Source organism: Lutra lutra, chromosome 4 (assembly GCF_902655055.1).
Source record: "Lutra lutra chromosome 4, mLutLut1.2, whole genome shotgun sequence".
NCBI lineage: Eukaryota > Metazoa > Chordata > Mammalia > Carnivora > Mustelidae > Lutra > Lutra lutra.
In genome coordinates this window covers 101,411,931-101,432,019 of record NC_062281.1, presented here as the reverse complement: position 1 = coordinate 101,432,019, position 20,089 = coordinate 101,411,931, and the positions used below count along the sequence as shown (strand labels likewise).

Below are 20,089 nucleotides of genomic sequence, written 5' to 3'. Positions count from 1 at the left end.
GTCTAACAACTGTGAAAACTGGTTCCCCGGGAAAATGATCCATTCTATGCACTGGGGAAGTTTCTTTCTTTGTTTTTGTTTGTTTCCCCAGTTATTGTTTCTGGTATCTAAGACCACGTTGGGCCTAAACCTGCTAGAGTACCCTCCCAAGCAAACAAAGGGCCTTCCGTTAACGTGCAAGGATAAGGAAGGGGGAGGGGGCTCGCGTTACCTAAGGGGAGAGAGGACTGAGGGAGCCTGTTCCCTTCTGGGACTGGCAGGACCGAGCGGCGGGGAGCGATGGGGCTGGAGGCCGCGCACCTGGTAGTGAGGGAGGCCGTGCACCTGGTAGTGAGGGAGGGCTGCTCACTGCCCTGGATGTGGATCGTGCTGAGCTCTTGCATGCTGCGCAGGCGAGCGGCCGGCAGATTGCAGTTGGGCAGGTGCGTGGTCTTCTTACTACGACGGGAGCAGCAGGTGGTCGTGAGGCCCGGGTGACTGGACAGCGAGGGGCTTCTCGTGGACGGGTAGTTCTGCATCGAGCTCTCCATGCAGTTCTGCTCAAACATCTGCTCATCTATGAACTCGTGGTTCTGTGGGAAGCAGAAAGAGAAGAAGTAGGAAAAGGAGATGGGAAGGAGGGGGACGAGTCCCCGTGTGGCTGCCTGCCTCTGTCTGGGCCTTGAGAGGAGGGCTCCCAGCTTCCTGGAGCACGGATAAGCATTCGGGAGGGGTGATGTCCCACAGGCGTCAAAGGCAGAAAGAAAAAGATTGCTATGGGCAGCGGTGGCCATCAGGTGGAAGGGTGGGGACGGCAGCTGTTAAATCATGAGATGTACACTCCATCTGCAGCTTTGAGCTGATGGGACACAGAGGACCTGGAGGGATTTAGTGGCGTCCTCTGAGCTAGCAGCAGACTTGACTTACTCTGCGGGGTTTGCACAGATCTCCTGGGGGTAGCCAGTAAGGAGTTGCTAACCTTGGGGAGTAGATATGCTAGGCTATCTTGAATGCTGGGTTGGATTTAATGGGTAAGATCCTTATGAATCCTGGGTACGTGTGAGCTATAAACTTTTAAAGGCACTGGATTATTCATGCAACTGGGGGGAGATTTGCTCTTGAAGGCCAAGGGGTCAAACTGTCAGGGTTTTGATTTCCTTTAATTATTGTGTTTTCCGCCCCCCACCTGATTCTGGGATGTAGATCCTTACTATATCTGGAGGCACAGTATTCCCTAAGTCAAATGTAAGCAGGGCAAGGAATGCTAACAGCTTCCTGGTGTTGAACTCGGAAAACAACAATAACAAAAATGGCTGTTTAGTCGTTTGCTCAAGGCGACTGAAAATCTATGGCACCGGTGGTCTGGCAGAGGCCGCCAGGCTGGAGAGGAATAGCACAAGAAGAGAGTACAGAGAGAGACCAGCCCTGGCAGCCAGGACAAGTCCCTGCAGAGCTGGGGAAGGGGACCAGGGGCACTCACAGGGGACCGGATGGCCGCTGCATTCTGCCACCCTCTCCAAGGCCTTGGGGAGGTTAAAGGAGGGAAGCAGAAAAGCAGTCGGGTAGTTCAGGGCCAACACCCGAAGGCCTGAGCTGCTATTGCGGGTGGCCGTAGAGGTAGGAAAAAGCCCCCAAAGAACTGACAGCACATGCAGAGAACCGAACCGGGGTGAAAAGAGGAGAATCCACAGACTCAGAAGAATCAGAGAGAAAAACATCAATTGAATTTTTAAAAAAGTGATACCTTGATGGTGGAGGTTCGTACAGATAACAGGGGATCACCCACAAGATAGGACGACCCCTACAGGACAACATGCCGACAGAAGATAAAAACACCATTGATTTACATTCCAGCATTCCCAAGCTCAGTTCTGACATTCAGTCCCTCCGTCCCAGCATTCCGCCCGTGAACCCAACATTGCGCCCTCGCTCCCAGCATCCTTGCTCCTTCATCCCGACATTCCACCCCTTGGCTCCAACACGGCCCTGTTCAAACCCCACCTTCATTCCTTCCATCCCAACATTCTGCTTCTTCTAGCCCAACATTCCTCCCCTGAAGCCCAGCATTCCATCTCTTTCACCCCAGCCCCCTCCCCGGCCCCGCAATCCGACATTCAGTCCCACAAATTCAGCATTCCACACCTTCAATGCCAGCATTCCATCCCGCCACCTCCCGTCTCCGTTCTGCAATGCCAACATTCCAGCCCCTCAAACCCGAACATTTTTACCCATATCCTTTCAGTTGACACATTCCACCCAATACATGCAACTTGGAAAGGGCAGTTGGGTCTGGGCCTATCCCATTGGCAAGCTCCGAGTTTTCGACAGGAGTTCTAGATACACATATACAGTTCTTGACAGTAAGACATATTCGATAAATCCTGGAAACTAGGGTTCTCCGAGTACTTTCCCGTTTTGGAAGCCCTCTTTGGGCTCGACTGCCATCCACAGTGTGCCATCCACACTTGGCTCATAGTAAGAGTCATCTGACGTCTATTCCCCTGCATCTAGAATCCAGGATATGGGACATTCAGAAGTAGAAAGCTCCTTCCCTAGGGTGCTGAGCCCTGACTGTGGGTTCTTTGGGGAGGGCGGGCCTCGAAAGGAACAGGGGAGGACTGCACTCTGTCTCTCTTGGGTTGTCCACCCGACATATCCTCTTCCCTCCTGTTCCTCGTGCTTTTTGCCAAGGGTCCAGGGTTGGCCCCACTGCCCTTCCTTTCAGTCTGTTTGTGGGGTACAGGCAACATGCCACATTCCAGCTACGGCTTCCTAAACCATGGCTTTATTTTCACAGTAATTCTTGGAGCATCCGAACTCCCGGGCCCTACAGGGTGACTAAGAGAGAGTGGTACTGATGGACTCCCTGGCTCCAGAACTATGGGCACAGCCTCCTTCGTTCACTTTTCTTTAAGGAGTGATGTGGGGAGGGACCCACACACTGCATCAACCTAGTCCCAGAGACAGGACAAAAACCGAGGCCCTTTTCCACTCTCCTGTAGCATCTAGGATAAATTCAGCCGAGTTTTGAAGAGTGATGTGTATCTGGACTGAGAAACTGAGAGGCAGAGCACTGGGAGGCTCTCAGTAACCGAAAACGGGCTGTAGGGGCCATGTAGGGGTGTGCAGAAAGGCTCGGGGCAGAGACCTTCTATGCTGCGGCAGGACGGAGCTGGCCCCCTACCCTGGAGACTGCGCCCCCCTCCTTGGGGTCTTCCTCCCGGGGGTTGACAAGGACCTCGTTGCTACTCTTTGGATCTGAAGGCAGACTCTGACATCTGCATCCTGGGCCCAGGGTGAGGATGTGGGCCCAGAGTTCTCGCTCCGCGAGCTCTGGCCCTCAGAAGGGAGGGCGGGGGTCGGAAACGAGTAGGGCGCAGTGGGCTGGGACTCACAGTGGTTTTCTCCAGGCAGTGCAGCAGGTGGTGGTGCTGGCTCTCAATGAGTGACGTGCTCTTGCCCACGTGCTCCTCCTCTGGGGTGCCCTAATCAGAAAAGGAGAGAAGGCTGAGGCTCATGCCAGTGGCTCCTCCCACCTTCCCCGTGGATTTCATTTCCCACAGGAGGTGGGAGGGCGCCAGAGAAATTGGTATGATCCATATTTCAGGGTCAACAGAGAACATGCTAGCTCTGGGGCTGGGGGCCCCGGGTCTACAGCTGGGTGAGGGGGTAGTGGTGATAATCAAGTGGGAGAAGTCTGTAGAGGGGTGCTCCCTGGAGAAGGTCTGGAAACATGTCCTTCTTAGGGTTCACACTGGGCCTTTGGGGAAGGTGGTGCCCCTGGGAAGAGAAAAGAAGCCCTTCCCCGCCTTCCCTGTCCCCAGCCCAGGCCCCACAGGCGCCTACCATCAGCTCTAGCGCCTCCGTAAGGAGCCCATTGCGCTTGCTGTGCAGGTAGGCGTTGGAGCTGCCTGTCTTGGCCACACGGATCCTGGCAAGGCGGGCTTTCTGTGATCGGCAGAGGAAAAAACCAGTGAGTGAGCCTGAAAGACCAGACAGCAGGCCTGGCAAAGCCAGTGACAGCAGGCCCAGGGGATGCCTGAGGAAGGGGAGGAAGCGGCTTCTTCCCAGCCACACGGATCTCTGTAGACCCCCGCGCTGGGTCTGAGGCTCTGCATACTCACTTGGGGCAGCCTGGTCCTGGTCAGAGTTCCTGGGAGTCTCACTCATCTCTCTGGCTTTGGTACAATTCCAGCAGCAGGAATACCTCTCATCAAAGCCCTCCCTCCTCCCCAAACCTTCATGAACCTGACCTACTCGGTATTGCACTAGACTACCTCTCATCTCTAACTGGACGGTCAGCTCTAGAAAGGAGCATGTGTAAGAGCTCTCCTGATGCTCCCCGAGGGCCCAGAGCTCTTCCCAGTATCCAGCAGCTGCTGGATTAACATCAGTTAGTTAGGAGAAAAGCAAGGAGTGTGCATCTGTGCCCTTCAACACATCTTCACTTCTTTCCTTCTTTCTGTTTTGTCCGTAGTGCTTATTACTAAGGGAGTATATGGTGTCCGCATTTATATCACTACTGCATCACAGAATGTAAATTCCTTGAGGGCAGGAGTTTTTTGTTTTGTTCAAGGATGCATTCCCTTGGCTTAGTCATTTTTAAATCAATAAATGCCTTGGGGCGCCTGGGTGGCTCAGTGGGTTAAGGCCTCTGCCTTCAGCTCAGGTCATGATCCCAGGGTTCTGGGATCAAGCCCCGCATCGCATCGGGCTTTCTGCTCAGCAGGGAGCATGCTTCCCTTCCTCTCTCTGCCTGCCTCTCTGCCTACTTGGGATCTCTGTCTGTCACATAAAATCTTAAAAAAAAAAAAAATCAATAAATGCCTTGAAAATCACATGTCGGTTTTGGGGAGTGGATGCCTGCCTGGAGGGGCTGATACACATCTGGGCTTGTCACACCTGCCTGTAGGAACTAGAGCAGGGGCATGCGCGTGTGATGTGGTGCCCTGCCATGTGTGGGAGAGAGGGGAGGACAGAACGCATTTTCACACACCACTCTGGCTTTAACTAGAACAATGGGAAACCTCCCTGGCCCCAGCCTAGGAGACCCCAAGCAGATCCCCTAAAGGATGGCCTCGCAGTGTCTTAAGGCAGAGGGGGCGTGGCTGCTCCTCTCCTTCCTAATAGGCGTGATCACTGTCACCATGACGGCAGCCAACCACGGGAGGGTGGGGAGGGAGGCCCAAGAGGAAAGAGTCTTCAGAAGGGTTCTACTGGCGGTCCAGGCTCCTGGGGTGTAGAGCCAGCTCTAGGTCCTGGCCGCTGGAAGCAGAAGAGCCCACAGTGACTCATGGGTCCGTCCTGGGGCAGAGCAGTCACACCCTTGCCTCTGTGAAAGTCCGCTGGCACTTCACCACAGACTCTGAGCAGGACGACTTCCCTTTCTAGTCTACCTCTCCCCAGCACCGGGAAGTGTCCCTTCCGGTGGGGGGGGGGGCGCTGCTGGGCTGCTACGTGTGCTAAAAAGAGGCCAGGTATTAGGATTCAGGCTGTCAATAGAAGCACAAAGGACAGCCTCGGTCTCTGGTTTCCTGTCCCCTGCGTGTCCCCACAAGGACAGCTTGACTCCCTTTCCTGGCCTCTTGGGCCTGGCAGACCTGCCTGGGAATCAGAGGAAGAGGGCTTCTCTGGATGGCGAGAGCGCAGAGGGGAATCCAGCGGGGGAAGTCTGGTGAGGAAGCCCCATCGGTCCTCTATTCTCTGAGCCAAGAACTTTCATCCCTGGCCCAGCTCGGTGCCGGCCCTCCCCACAGCAACATGTCCACATTCAAGCACGTTGCTCATTTCAGGATGAGGCAGCTTTTGCCTTGGGTGAGGACTGGGTGTTGAGAGCTGCATATGGAAATCCAATTGTGTCAAGCTCATTATAGCCTTATATAATTTGATTGCACCACTTAGAGCCAGACCTTTCTCGTATCTGGGGTCTGTCTTCATTACTTTCTAGAGATGAAAGATTCTCCTGTTCTCCTCTGTGGCACTTCTTTTAATCTTATCTTACCCTGGGCTCTATTAAAGCAACAGATTGTCATATCGAATGCACAACACTGTTTAATCATTTCCCACACGGGATAAAGAGGTTTGCAATGTATTTACAGAACCCTAACCCAGCACATGAAATTCGGTGAGGATTTCTCGTTTGATTTGGAGCTCCTGAGAGCCGTGGTCTGGCTTATGCGTATTTTTATCTTTGGCATCTGACACAGAGCTGTGCGCGGAGCAGGTGTTCAAGCCAAGCTGGTGAGGACCCAGGAAGGGGGACAGACCTTCCCAGTTGGACACAAATCCATTAATAAGGCCCTGGTCATGGGCTCATCCCTGTGTAGACTGTGTCAGCCTATCCCTCTTCCACAGGCCAGGAGCACAACGTGAGAGGTTAAAAGAGAATGTGGCCATCATCGAGGCTATTTTGAAGACAAGAAAATGGAGGCTATGAGGAGAAGTAACATCTCCAGGGCAAGGCAGCATGCCGGGGGGACTTCTGCGCAGGTCTCCCTACCTTTAGGCCAAATGTTTTCTCCATAAGGGGCCTCTCCCTGAATTTCAATGCCTGCTGGGTAAGTTTCTAAACTGGATGAACTAGGTCTGGGAAGGTTCAGTTTCAGCAAGGATGGAGATTCCACGGTTGGATAAGAGGTCTGGAAGGAGGATGCTCCCACTCTGGCTACAGTTCCAGGTGGGGTCTGGGCCACGAGAACTGACATCTCTTGCCCCAGCAGAGGCAGAAGAAGGACAAAGAGGGAGACGTGGAAAAAGCCACACAAGAACACAGCCAATTGCACTCTTGGGTGTTCATTCCCTGAGAAATGGAAAGTCACGTTCACACAAAAACCTGTTCACGAATGTCCACAGCAGCTTTACTCATAATAGCCAAAAATGTGGTCATGTAGCCCCATGGCATGTGATACATCCAAGCCACGGGTTGCTGCCCAGCAAGAAAATGGAACGGACTATTGATACAGACAACCTGGACACATCTCCAGGAATTATGAGAAATGGAAAAAAAAACAGAACGAAACCCTCCAAAGGTTACGTACTACACAAATCCATTTACGTAGCATTTTTTGAAATGGAAACATTGAGTAAATGGAGGACAGGTGAATGGTTGCCAGGGCTTAGGAATGGGACAGAGGTAGGGTGGGAGAAATCCTTAGGGTGTTGGAAAGGTTCAGCACCTTGACGGAGGTGATGGAGGCATGAAGCTGCCTGGTATCAAACTTCTCTCTCTCTCTCTCTCTCTCTCACACACACACACACACGGAATACTGGGGAAGTCTGAATAAGATTTGTGGATTGTATCAACATCCATACCCTGGTGGTGATAATTTTATAACTTACATGTGAATCTGTGCTTAGCTCAATAAAAATCCAGATGTTCCCTTCTCTCTGTCCACAGCTAGACCTCCTCACTTAATCTTCAATTCACTTGGCTTCAAGAACCCAGCCTCTGAAGCAAATAATCGTGGAGTTCGTTTTGGTAACAACCCCAAGCAAACCAGTCATGAAGGGAAAGGATGACAACTTTTTAAGCCTTTCCTTTACAGTGGAGGCTGGGGAGTGGAGTTTACCTTCACCGCTGGGCTGACTAGCTCCCGAGTATGTGGTCTGGGCTGAGAACTAGCAGCTTCCCAGACCTCCTTCCTGTCCCAGCTCTCCACTGTCACTAACCCTCCTGTACCTGCCTTCCTTGCTTCGCACACTCAGCACTCAGCACTGGAAATGGTGGTATTCTTGCATTCTTTTTTTTTTTTTTTCTTGCCTCTCACAAGAAGTCCAAGGTGAAAGAGACCAAGCCAGCAACCTTGAGGAGAGACAGTATCCAGTCGAGGTGAAAACACTGTAAATATTTACTCTGATTTCAAAGGGAGAGGGACGAGGGTGGGAGGGAGGCAGAAGGAGGGAGAGTCAGTCTTAGCAGCTGGAAGAAAGGATACACCAAGGCTGATCCCTCCTGCACGGCAATCATACAAGATAGATGAGCCTTTTAAAGTCCCAGCCGGAAATGACCACTGTTCTGTTCCTTGCAGGGCAAACCAGCAGGGGATGCGATGCTCTTGAGAGGTAGGTGAGGGTTTGGGCACAGAGGGAAAGGTAGCTGTGGGAGCAGCTGAAAGCCCAGCCTCCCTGGGGATTCCTTTGACCCTCCCCCACTGGACCAAACCCCCCTGTCAGCCCAGCCCCTGGGGAGTGTGGCTGTAGGACCCTTGGTCCTTTCTCGAGGACAGAATAATGAATTAAGACATTGTCTGATATTGTCCAACACTGACCAGCTGACTCGAACAGGGAACGAGATAAAGACTTCTATTTCAGAGCCAGAAGATCGGTCTAAGGCAGGCTGGCAACATTACAGAGCCAGGTCAAGATAAGTCAAAAGACAGCTCAGCATGGGCTGAAGAGGTGATCACAAGGTCACGCAAAAGGGACTGTGTTGGAGGTGGGAACTGATTGGGTTCATTATGTAATTGCATAACATATATTATGAAGAAATATTATATATAAATTGCCAGACGTTTCAGAGCTAATGTTCATGAACGTAGTGACTTCATTTCAGACAGCATATACAGATGTGTTCTGAAATTCTGGATTCCTCTGATATGTCAAGGAGGCTCAGCTACTTGGCGTTCCCCCTGTAAATGGGAGGGCAGTAGCAGGGGTCGTCGGGGGAAGAAACCACCAGCCTCACACCCAGGGCCTGACACTCCACAGGTGCGGGAAGTTTGTGGAATGAATGAATGGCAGAAAGAATAAAATAAGGACATGAAATCTCCGCCCCCCGGTAAGTGACTCTCTCAGCAAGCCCTCCACCCACCCCCCACGCCCCGCTACCCAGAAAAGATCTGAGTGCGCCCCCTGGAGGTTGAGCGGCTGCTGAAGGGGTACCTGTTTCAGGCTAGGTCAGAAGAGAAATGGAAAACAGCCCCCACGGTCCTCCCCCTTCTTGATAGGAAGCTGGTAAAAGTCCGGACCCCAGAACCTTCACCGGCAGATGCCCTAAGAATGCACCAAAGCCTTCAGGCGTTCTTCCTCGTTCCGCCGGCCAGTGGGGGTGCCTGCCTTCAGAAGCAGCATACACTGGACATCACCACAGACTTCTCTCAGGACCAACGGCTCTTCTCCTGTTCATCTGGGCCGAACCCCAAACACCCCGAAGTGACCAAAGCCCATTTTGCCATTTGTCCTGGAACTCAGCAGCTCCAGAATGCTCTCCTTTCAGAGTATTTGCTTTCCGTCTCAGCACACTTCTGTTTTCTCTGTATGTTCTGTATGGGCTAGCAGAGGGTTTTGGAGAGCACTTACGTGCCCCAGTAAGCTCCTGGCAGGCACAGGAAGGGGTCCGGGGCACTGAGTGTTGGTGGCTGAGGTCTTGAAGGGGAAAGCCAGGGGGCAAGGAAATTGCACAGAACATCCAGGAGGGAGAGAGTCAGCTTACGGGTGATGGATGGCTCACCGCACTTGGCAGCTGAACGGGGCTTGGAGCTGGAATGTGGGACACTGGTGGGTAGGAAGGGACACGAAGCTGCCTTACCTTCCAAAGCCAGAGGGTGTCTGGGTAGAGATTTGCCCTGGAGGTCCAGGCCTGGTGACCTGACCATGACCATGGTATAAAGCCCAAAGCAGAGGGCCAGGCCCCTGTCTGAGCCGCCCAGGCTGAGGCTTACCTTTTGTGCCCTGCGTTTATCGGCTCTCTGATTCTGGTGGTAAATCCGGCTGAAGTTGGAAACAATCACAGGGACCGGCAGGGCAATGACCAGGACACCACTCAGGGAACAGATGGAGCCAAAAATTTTCCCTGCAATTGTTTTGGGCACCATATCTCCATATCTGAGAGAGAGAGAGAGAAACAAGTGTGAGGAAGAGGGGTCCCTTGGGAGACAAGCCTGGCTTCCCTGCCCATCACCCACCCACCCATCTATCCATCCATCCATTCATCCCTTCATTCAACCATAGTTTGAAGTGCCTGTCGTGTGCCTACTGTGACCTGGGAGGGAACAAAACAGATAAGATCCCTTTGTTCCCAGGGGCAACCACCCACAAGGAGAAGACCATGAGAAAATAAGGGAACACATAAAACACTGACTTGTCGTTACTTCTGTGAAGAGGAGAGAGATAGGTGCTGTGCCAAGCAGGGGCAACACGGCCAGGAACAGCCTCTCTGAGGAACTGGCACTTCAGCCGAGATGTAAAAGTAAAGGATCAGGCCACACACCTCACTTGGGGAAGAGTGTGCCCGGCAGAGGGAACAGAAACGCAGAGGCCTTGAGGGAGGGGGGAGCATGGGCGGCTCTGGGAATGACTGCAGGCCCGCTGGTGGGGGTGCGGGGGTGGAGGGTCGCTACAAAAGGAGGTCGTGGCCACCCCACAGAGTGTGGATTTTGTGCCAAGTGCTGCAAGCCACCAAGGATGAGTAGTAGGAAGAAAAGCAGCACAATCTCATTTATGTTCATACAAATAACAAATAATAAACCCACCCTCTACTCACGTGGAGACTTCTCATGCACAAAGCCCTTCTGCACGCTTACCTCCCACCAGCTCCACGGACGCCGTGGACTTTCTGTCCTCAGCCTAATTGTGCAGACGAGGGAAATGAGGCTCACAGGCAGGGGGCTGCCCACGTTGGGGCAGAGGCTGGGATTAAAACCTGTTCCTCTTGCTTTTGTCTGTTTTCTACCAAGCACACTGTCTCAGAGGGCAGCCGTGAGCTCCTGAACTCAGCACCCCCACAAGCTGCGAAGCCACTGGGGGACATTGCCGGTTCCTCTCAGAGCTCCAAGAAGCTCTCCTAAGTGCTTCACAGCCTGGTGGCTGCCCCCGGGGACCAGCTGGGCCTGGCTACTGCTCAGCCCCGGGAAGGCAGGCCAGGGTCTCCCTCCTCCAATCAATAAGGGACTCTCCACAGTGGTGAAGCCTTTAGCCTCTTCTTTATTGAGATAAATTAAAGGCTTTATTAGGCAAAGAGCTGTGATGACTCTTTTGGCCAAAGCCAGAAACCATCTCGCCTCCCCCCGCCCCGCCCTCTGCCAGGTGGAGAAGGACCAGGAATTGCTGGCACTGAAATAGAAATAGCGAGGCTCAGAGTCCCTTGTCCTGAGGGGATCTAGGGGTCCTGAGGACTCAGAGGAAAAGGGGAGGGGATAGGGCGGATCTCCTCAGGAGTGTGACGTCCTCCCCTCCTACGCACCTAAGGGCTCTGTGGACAACCTGCCAGCCAATGACACATATTTGGTGAGTGAATGAGTGACCTCATTTAAGCCTCTCGACACCCTGTGAATTAGGCTCCTCTTTTGCGAACGCTCTGCCCTCTCCTTCGGTGTCTTGGCCCCTTGTCCTGGCTTCAAGCTCTCTCTGTCAGGCCACTGACGCTAAGGCCTGAGGCCACTCTTTGTGGGAACCCCAACATTAGACTGGCCCTCTCTGCCATGCCGCTCAGGAGGGGCCTCGGAGAGTGTGGTCGAGACCCTGGCTTTTTTCAGGTGACATGGGTTCAAGCCCCACCCAGCTCATCATCACACCACCACACAACCTCAGGGGAATGTGACTTTGGGCCTCAGCCTCTTTGTCTGTCAAGGGGAGAGAGGACGAGTAACCCGGACCATGATCCTTTGGTGACACGTGCAGCTCCGTAAGCCATCCACAGCCATTACTCAGGTCCAGGCATCCCAGAAACCATGGTCTCTAGGGCCGGGAAACTCTAAAAACACAGCTGCTTGTCCCACGTTCAACTAATCCCGATGAGGAAAGAAAGGGGGTTGCCCCTAGAGAGGCAAATGATGTTAGCTGGGATTTCGGGGATGCGACTGAAAGGTGGACATCGAGCTCATGGCCGTGGGTGGAAACGAAGCACGGCAGACGTGTGTCAGCACCGTGTCAGAAAGGCTACATTTTGGGGGTGATGGAGGCTGGTGAAAAATGCTAAGGGCACACAGAAAGGTGGTTTTATCCCCTGGAAGAAAGAGTGAGGAGTAGATGGTCTGCACAGATGGTTTGCTGGTGACAGATGACAGAGCCAAAGCAGGACAGCCCAAATCCCGTGCGCTCTCTGCCTTCTCTCCACAGAAGAACAGGCTTTATCTGGGAAAGGCTGAGGCAAATGTGGGGCGAAAGGATGCGGAGCTCGAGGGAGAGGAGGGGAGAGCAGGCGAGTGGCCAGCTGTCTTCACTGGAGGCTCCTCACAGCCCACCTGGAGCCCACCCCAGGAGACAGGAGGGAGGCACAGATGGAGTTGTAGAGCCTTGCCCATGACAGCTGAGAAATCATGGCACAGTGCAGAAATACCCAGAGACTGGAGGTCCCAAACCGCTGTGTTGATATTTTTGAAGACGGGGAAAGGAAGTCTGAGAAGCCACAGACCAACAGGCTTGACACCCTCAATTCTGCCATCAACTGCTGGCAGAAATTCGAGAGCAGATTATTAAGCGGACAGCTTGCGAACGCTTGGAGAATGAGCCGGATTGCTCACTAGGCACGCATCTGGCCAAATTAACCTTATTTCTCATTTCGGGAGGGTTTGCTGGCTGGTGGATCAGGGGACGGCTGTGTCGTGATCTTCGCAAGGTGTGTTCTTGTCCCAGTTTTTCATACCCTTGACAAGCTGGAGGAATGGGCGTGGATGGCAGCGCGGTCAGGAGGGGCTAAACAGGCACCTCCAGCCTTCTGGCGCTTTCCAAAGATGACCAGCAGCGGTCCGAGGCCAGCGAAGGAAGTTCGTGGCTTTCGTGCCAGAAGGGTCTCCTTTAGCGAAAGGGTAAATAAGTAAACGGAATAAAGAACGGATTGAGAGCTCGGTCTCCAGTGGTGTGTTCCAGAATTTCTCAACAACTTACATAAAGCCAGAGGGAGGCAGCATGGCCTAATGATTGAGAGAGGAGACTGGAGATAGGTCCCAGGTTGATCCCTGGCCCCACATTACTTACTGGTTAAGTGACCTTGGGAAAGTTATTTAAGCAGAGTCTCTACCAATATAAAATAGGTTTTATATACCTAACTTAGAGGGTTGTTGTAATAATTAATGAGATGATTCAGAAGAGGCACTTAATGCTATCTCTGGATACATGTAAATTCTCTACAAATAGCCAGTGTGGTGGGCACCTATTGTTTTTTCTGCTAATGGCCTAGTCATCTAGCAACTGTGCCCTCCCCGCCATCACGAGGGAAACTCTGCCCAGAAGAGCTGGTTCTCAGAGGGGATGCCGTATTCTTACAAACCTTGCCCTCTCCCCTGCTCCCACCAGGCACGGTTAACAGGTTCAGAATGAGGCACCTGACTCACGCTGGGTCAGGGACCATCTGTCCTGGATTCATTTGTGAACAACTTTACTGACCTATAACTTATATACCATATAATTCATCCATTTAAATCCTACAATTCAATGTTTTAAAAAAGATTTTATTAAAAAAGATTTTATTATAAAAAAAGATTTTATTAATTTATTAAAGAGAGAACATATGAGCAGGGGGGTGGGGAGGGGCAGAGGGAGAGGGAGAAGCAGACTCCCCGCTGAGCAGGGAGCCCGATGCTGGATCCCAGGACCCCAGGATTATAACCTCAGCCAAAGGCAGGCGTTCAACCGACTGAGCCACCCAGGCGCCCACAGTTCAGTGTTTTTCAGTGTATTTCCTCAGTTGTGCTACCATCACGACAGTCTGATTTTAGAACATTTTCATCACCTCCACTCCCCGCCCCAAAAACCCACACCCATCAGCAGTGGGGGGATCAGCCCATCCCCTCACCCCTCAGCACCAGACCACCACTAGACTACTGTCCGTCTCTACGGACTTCCTTTTCCCGGACATTTCATGTCAATGGATCCCACAGTTGTGGCCTTCTGTGTCTGCCTTCTTCGCGTAGCAGAACGTGCTAGGGCTTCAGGTTCGTCCCTGTGGTAGCAGGGGACACTATTTCAAGCCTTCTTATTGCTGAATAATGTCCCATCTTACGGATGTCCCGTTCTTTCTTTCCCCCCGAATCCGTTTAGGGCCACTTGGGTCGTTCCTGCTCTGGGGCTCTGACGAATCCATTCTGCTCTGAAGATCCGCGTGTGCATTTTTGCGCGGACAGGTTTTCCTTGCTCTAGGAGTCCCACGGTAGCCGCGTACTTCACAGCGTAGGGGACTGTGGAACTGTTTTCGAAAGCGGCTGCCGCACCTCGCGTTCCCACCAGCGCTAAATCAGGGCTCCGCTCCCTCCATATGTTCACCGACACTTGTTACTATTTGTCTTTTGATTCTAGCCATCCTAGTGGGTGGGAAGTGGTATCTCACTGTGGGTTTGGATTTGCATTTCTCCTGCAGGCTACTCATCACGGGCAACGTCTTCCCTCCCCTGGAGTGCTACCTTTGAGATGAGACGGATCTCTTCCTCTTCACGGAGGGCTGCCGCGGTAACAGAAGGGCATGGGCTGTGGGTGGGGGTGGGCGGAGGACAGGTGGACACGGAGCAAGAGGTGAGACGTGGAAAAAGAAAGTCTGATGGAGCCTGAGTTCCCGCCCTGACTGTGAGGGCCAGCTTTACCCTTGCCTTCCCTGTGGCTTAGCTGTTCAGTCTCTCTCCTGATTCTGCACACCAACAAATTATTGTTTCCGTTTTAACCTCCTTCCACTTGGATCCCATGATAATAAGATGATGGTGATGGTGTTGATTGGGCTACTGCTGATCATTATTATCTTTAAGGTTAATTTCCTCCCTCAGAGTCTAGCTGCTATATATTATCCTATTAGTTTCAGGCACACGTCATAGAGATTCGATATTTTTATACACGACACATTGATCCCGTAAGTGTGGTTGCCGCCTGACACGACACGGATGTGATGATATTGGCTATTCTCTATGCTGGATATTACATCCCTGTGACTTCTTTATTCCAAAACCAGAGGTTTGTACCTCTTCCTCCCCTTCATCTATCCCATGTATTTCATCCGTTAGGATACTTTGGTAATTGACCGTTTTTCCCTTAACTATGAGTCTGTTCCTGTGGTGTTTTGTTTGTTCGTTTGGTTTTTTTTTTAGATTCCACATTTAAGCGAAATCACACGCTGTTTGCCTTTCTCTGTCTGCTGCTGATTATTTTTAAGCGAGCTCTTCAAATTTCTAAATGACAGCGCTACTATGAATTGAGGTCTTTTGGAGTCAAAAGGATTTTAACAGGTTGTAATCACGGGTGAAACCAGCCAGATTAATTTTAACAAAGATGAATGACAATACCAGCATTTTGATTCAAGTAATCAATGACTTGTATAGCTGATGGGAAAAGCCAGCTTAAAAGCCATCCGTGTTAAAAATCACCAGGGAAATTTAACTTCAACACAGCCACCAGCAGAAGGCAGCTGCTAAAAAGCGAAGACCACCGTAGACTGGACAGATGAGAGTACAGAGCCCAGAAAGAAGGAGTCGGTGTTTATACTTGCCCCTTGGGACAGACCACTTCCAGGCTGCTGTGTAGAGTTCGAGGCACTATATATTCTTCAGGACATTAATTAACTGGGTCGTGTCCAGAGAAGGGAGGTTGAGCTGGTGACTTGCCTGGAACCCCTCTCATAGGGGAAATAATCAAAGGACCAGGAACAGGGGCACCTGGGTGGCTCAGTGGGTTAAAGCCTCTGCCTTCGGCTCAGGTCATGATCTCAGGGTCCTGGGATGGAGCCCCACGTCTGGGGAGCCTGCTTCCCTTCCTCTCTCTCTGCCTGCTTGTGATGTCTGTCTGTCAAATGAATAAACAAAATCTTAAAAAAAAAATTAAGGGAAAAAAAAAAAAAAGGACCAGGAACATTGGGCCTGAAGAAGAAGGGGTGGGGAATGGAAGGGTGGACGGGAATAATGTACGGGAGCCTGTGTGGGGAACTTTATCCGCATCTGTGTGTCTCACAGTAACCTTATCCTTAGGGACGTGGAGCCCATGTCCAGAGAGGACAGCCAAGTGTTTAAGGTCCTCGAGTAGTGAGGGGCAGAACTGGCTGGTTAAAGCCCGGTGGGTCTGTTCCCACTGCCCCGCTCCATCCTCCACATCCAGCTCCTTGAGGGCCGGTGGGGGGATGGGGCAAGGATGGTCGTGGGGAAGGGCTCTGGGGAGGCAGCTGGAGCTCACCCACTTCTCTGCCTCTGGCTACCTCGCTGGCAGAGGTCCCGTGCAGCGGTTAAGAGTGTGGACTCCGAGGCAAATCCTGGTTCTGCCACTTGTTAGGTGGGTGACTTGGAGCCTGTCACTTAACTTCTTCCACCACGTTTCCTGGGACTGATAAAATACACTCCACAGGGCTGCTGTGAGGAGTTAGTGAGGTCCGACTTGGAACATGCTTGATTTGGGCACAGACGAAGAACCTTATTGAAGCTTATTAAACAAATCCAGGGCCCGGACGAGTGGGCCTTCTAGACTGGGGGTCAGCAAATCCTCACCAGACTTCTCCCCTCTACTCTTGTTCCCTTTTAATTCCCAAAGAACCACATTCTTAAAATGCAAATCCATGCGTGTCCTTCCCCTGCTCAAACTTTCATTAATGTTGCTGGAACGTGTGAGTTAATGAATAGAGCACACCTTGCCATGGGGTTGTAAAGACTACATGCTTGTTATGCAGTGAACACTCATTATATAGCAGCTCATTATGACCGTAGTGCCTGTGCTGGGCAGCCGTCTTGCCCCTGGGGCCTCCCGGGTCTCCTCCCCACCCCCAGGGGCAGGAGGACTGAGGTGCGGGAGCGGACAATGGTACTCCAAGTCCTAATGGCAACTATGGCCTATTTTCTATGTGGAATTTTGAGGAAAGAAAGGGGTGAGAAAAGAAAAAAGAAAATGTCATGGCCTAGAAAAAAAAATTCAAGCCTTAGCCTTATTTCCTTTTTGTCTTCCTTTTCTCATGCAAATAAGGCCTCCCTTCCCCCCACCCTTCATCCTGGCTCTGCCAGTGGAGGAGAAGAAGGGAGGACAGCAGCCCCTCCTGGAGGGGGACTCCCAGGGACTGAGGAGCTAGGGTGCTCACACCAGACTTAGGACTCACACCCAGACCTCTCCTGGGGCCACCGTTGGGGAGCTGTCTGCCCTTGACCCGGGGGGTGGGGGTGGGGCAGGCACTCAGTGTCCCTCTGTCCACCCCTCTCTCCCAGCACATTCTCGGTAATCCACAGTGATGTCTGGGCTGTGGCAAGAGCAGGGACGCTTACCCTCCTAATATGGAAGGCTAATTAATTTGTATTAGGGTTTAGGGATAATTAAACTTTTTATCTGAACTTAAGCTGCACAAACCACCCGCCTTGTACAATTAATTGCTGCCTTCCCTTCCTCCTCCAGGTGCTGAGAGATAAGTGCGAGCCAAGCTTCCTGGTCTGATTCTGCCTTCTGCCTCTCAGGCAGGGGTGAGGCTAAGCATGGGGGGGGCGGGGAGTCCCTTCTTTACTGGAGGCCACACACTGCCCATTCAGGACCCAGCTGCTGAGCGCTCGGTCAAGGAGATGCGTCCTTGATGAGTTCCCTCAAGGGGGACATCTCCACCTCTGCACCACACCCACTCTTGCACCTGAACTTGGCTCCCTCCTCTGCTTCCAGACCCTTGGGATTGGGGGTACAGGTGGGGGATGGAAGCTGCTGTGTGATGGTGGGGTCAGGGTGGGGATATGCCTTCTCAGAGCAGGCTGGGCACCATGGCAATTTCCAAGGACTCAGACCCCTGGGGTCACCTCCTTGTCCAGCGCAAAGAACAATGACTGACGACCCTGGAGGACACTGAAACACCAGCCTGGCTGAGGAGTTCATCTGTTGACAAACCTCTGGTCAGCCTCTTTTCATGTCCAGACCCCCTCCCATGGAGTAGAATTGCTGTAACTTTTTTTTTTTTTTAGCTCTTCTGTCACGTTGGGTACTATGATACATGATCTCATTTGCTTCTTCCAGCAATCTTACGAAATCGATACAATTATTATGCCCATTTTCCTGATGAGGAAACTGAGGCACAGAGTGGTTAAGTAATATGCCCAAGGTCACTTGAGTAGCCAGTGGCAAAACCAGGTCTCTTAAATTCCAAAGTCCCTACACATAACTACTAGTTCCTATAGCCCAAAGCCATGGTCCTGGAGGAGCCAACATGGTGGGCGGAAGTCTGGTTCGAGAGCGACGGTGGGGGGGGGGGGCCTTCAGAGCTGACTACATCTACACCAGGAGCCGAGCCATACCCCTACAATGGATGTTAGCCCTGTGCTCTTGGTATTCAAGGAGGGGGGGACTTGGAAAACCAAATGAAAGCCTCACGTCGCTTTTCCTTTCTACCACATGTCTCTATCCCCCTAAAAAATCAACCCCCATCCCTGGTCGTACTCCTGCAGCCAGGCACTCTCCTGGCTTCACCCAGTGGTGAGCAGGAGCCAGAAGGATGGGTTGGCATTTGGAGCCTTGAGTTTCCTCTGAAGATCCCATCTGGGGGTGGATCCAGAGGGGGGAACTGAGACCCAGAGCGGGAGGACCTCACTAATAACAATCGCAGTAACAATCCACTAATAGTCTATTTTCATTAACATCAATACGCACCATTCAAGCTTCCTAACAACCTTACACGGTATCATTAGCTCCATTTTTGAGGAAACTGCCACTGGGAGGGGCTGAGCACCATGTACAGGGTCATCTGCTTGGCCAGGTCAGTGTGTCAGCCTCGTGTGACTTCAGAATGCCCTGTGCATTGTGTTTGCTCTACACACACCCAAACCCGCACGGACACACGCGTTTCCACCCATCCCTCTGGACTGATCAATTCATCAAACGCCTGCTGGGTGTTTACCCTGTGTCCCTCCCTTTGCTAGTGCTGGAGATTCAAAGCTAAATAGACAGGCATGTGCCCTGAGCTCACGGTCTCAGGGGGGGACAGACAAGTAAATTTCTATGGTGGTTCAATGTCATACTGGTACACGGGGAATGCCCACAGGCTCCTGTGTGAGCAAGAAGGAGGGGGCTCTACATGAGGCTGGGGGGAGGGGCGGGGGTGGCCAGAGCACCTCCCTGAGGTGGTGGCCCAGGCTGCCTGCTGGAGCTGTGGGTCAGTAAGTCTTGCCGAAGGAATAGAAGAGAGTACTGGCAGCAGGGAGGGGCCGATCGGGGGGAGATGAGGCTGGAGAAGTGGTCCCCCGAAAGGTCCTTGCGAGGACTTTGACCTTTCTCCTGAAAGCCACGGAACCAGGTGAAGGATTCTAGGTGTGGGAGGGAAGAATCAAATGCTCGTCTTTGAAAGATCACCCTGAGCACAGAGGGGAGGATGGGCTGGATGGAGATGGGGGCAGAGGTAAGGGAAACCAGTGAAGAGGCTACTGACCCAGTCCAGGCAGGGAATGGCGAGGCCTGAACCAGAGCAGGGGCAGGAGATCTGGAGAGAGGGGCCGAGAGGCAGGATGGAGGAAGTAGAGTCTGCTGGACTTGGCTGGTCCCTGGCGCCGTGTGAGGGTGCACAGAAGGAAGGAACCTAGGGGGGTACTCAGGCAAGCTCTGTGTGCGTCTGCAGCCAAGCTCCCACTGGGCCCTTCTTCCCACGGTCTACACTCTTGCTCCCTGAACTTGCCTGTGCTCCCACAGGCCGTGGGCTCCTCCATGGCGGCAAGCCTTTTGCCCGGCCCTTCCCTCTGCTGGAAAGGGTTCTCTTTCTCTTTCCCAGGCAATAGCTACTCATCTTTCCAGATGTTCAGATGTCACCTCTCTTAGCAGCCATCCCTCACCACCCAAATGGAGTATCACTTGTCCTGCTCTGTGTCCGTTTCCATCAGAACATTTACTCCTCCCTGCAGAAACACACCCCCAGAAACAGCTGTTTTCCCCATTTCCATGAGTGCACTCTGAGCACAGGGCTCTCTGTGTCTGCGTCCCTGGTGCCTGGCACGCGGCGTGATGCATAGTAGGAACACAGTAGTTCAGAGGGAGTAAGAGCAGAAGGAGCCACTCTGGTGTATGCTACACGGACTGGACTGGACCCCTGGGACTGGCTCCTTCTGGAATCAGACCGCAAGCTCCAGAAAGGGAGAGGCTGCATTCTCGGTACCTAGAATCATCCCTGGCACATGACGTACACTTGGGATGTTTGTTGAACGAGCGAGTGAACTATAAACAGATTTAGCAATGGAACTGCTGACTCTAGCAGACAACATCATCA

The 20,089-nt window shown here is 52.4% G+C and overlaps 1 protein-coding gene across 2 annotated transcripts in view; it reads right to left on the bottom strand.

The window, feature by feature from the left end:
* KCND3 (potassium voltage-gated channel subfamily D member 3) overlaps positions 1–20,089 on the bottom strand; it is a 213,376-nt gene that overhangs the window by 5,720 nt on the left and 187,567 nt on the right. Inside the window, exons 3-7 of one of the 2 annotated variants that reach the window (XM_047727752.1) lie at positions 9,639–9,801; positions 3,826–3,927; positions 3,375–3,464; positions 1,724–1,780; positions 325–572 (exon numbers count right to left, since the gene is read on the bottom strand). In XM_047727752.1, coding sequence (XP_047583708.1) covers positions 325–572; positions 1,724–1,780; positions 3,375–3,464; positions 3,826–3,927; positions 9,639–9,801 — 660 coding nt within the window. The remainder of the gene's footprint in view (positions 1–324; positions 573–1,723; positions 1,781–3,374; positions 3,465–3,825; positions 3,928–9,638; positions 9,802–20,089) is intronic. The other variant, XM_047727753.1, reaches the window with a different exon arrangement.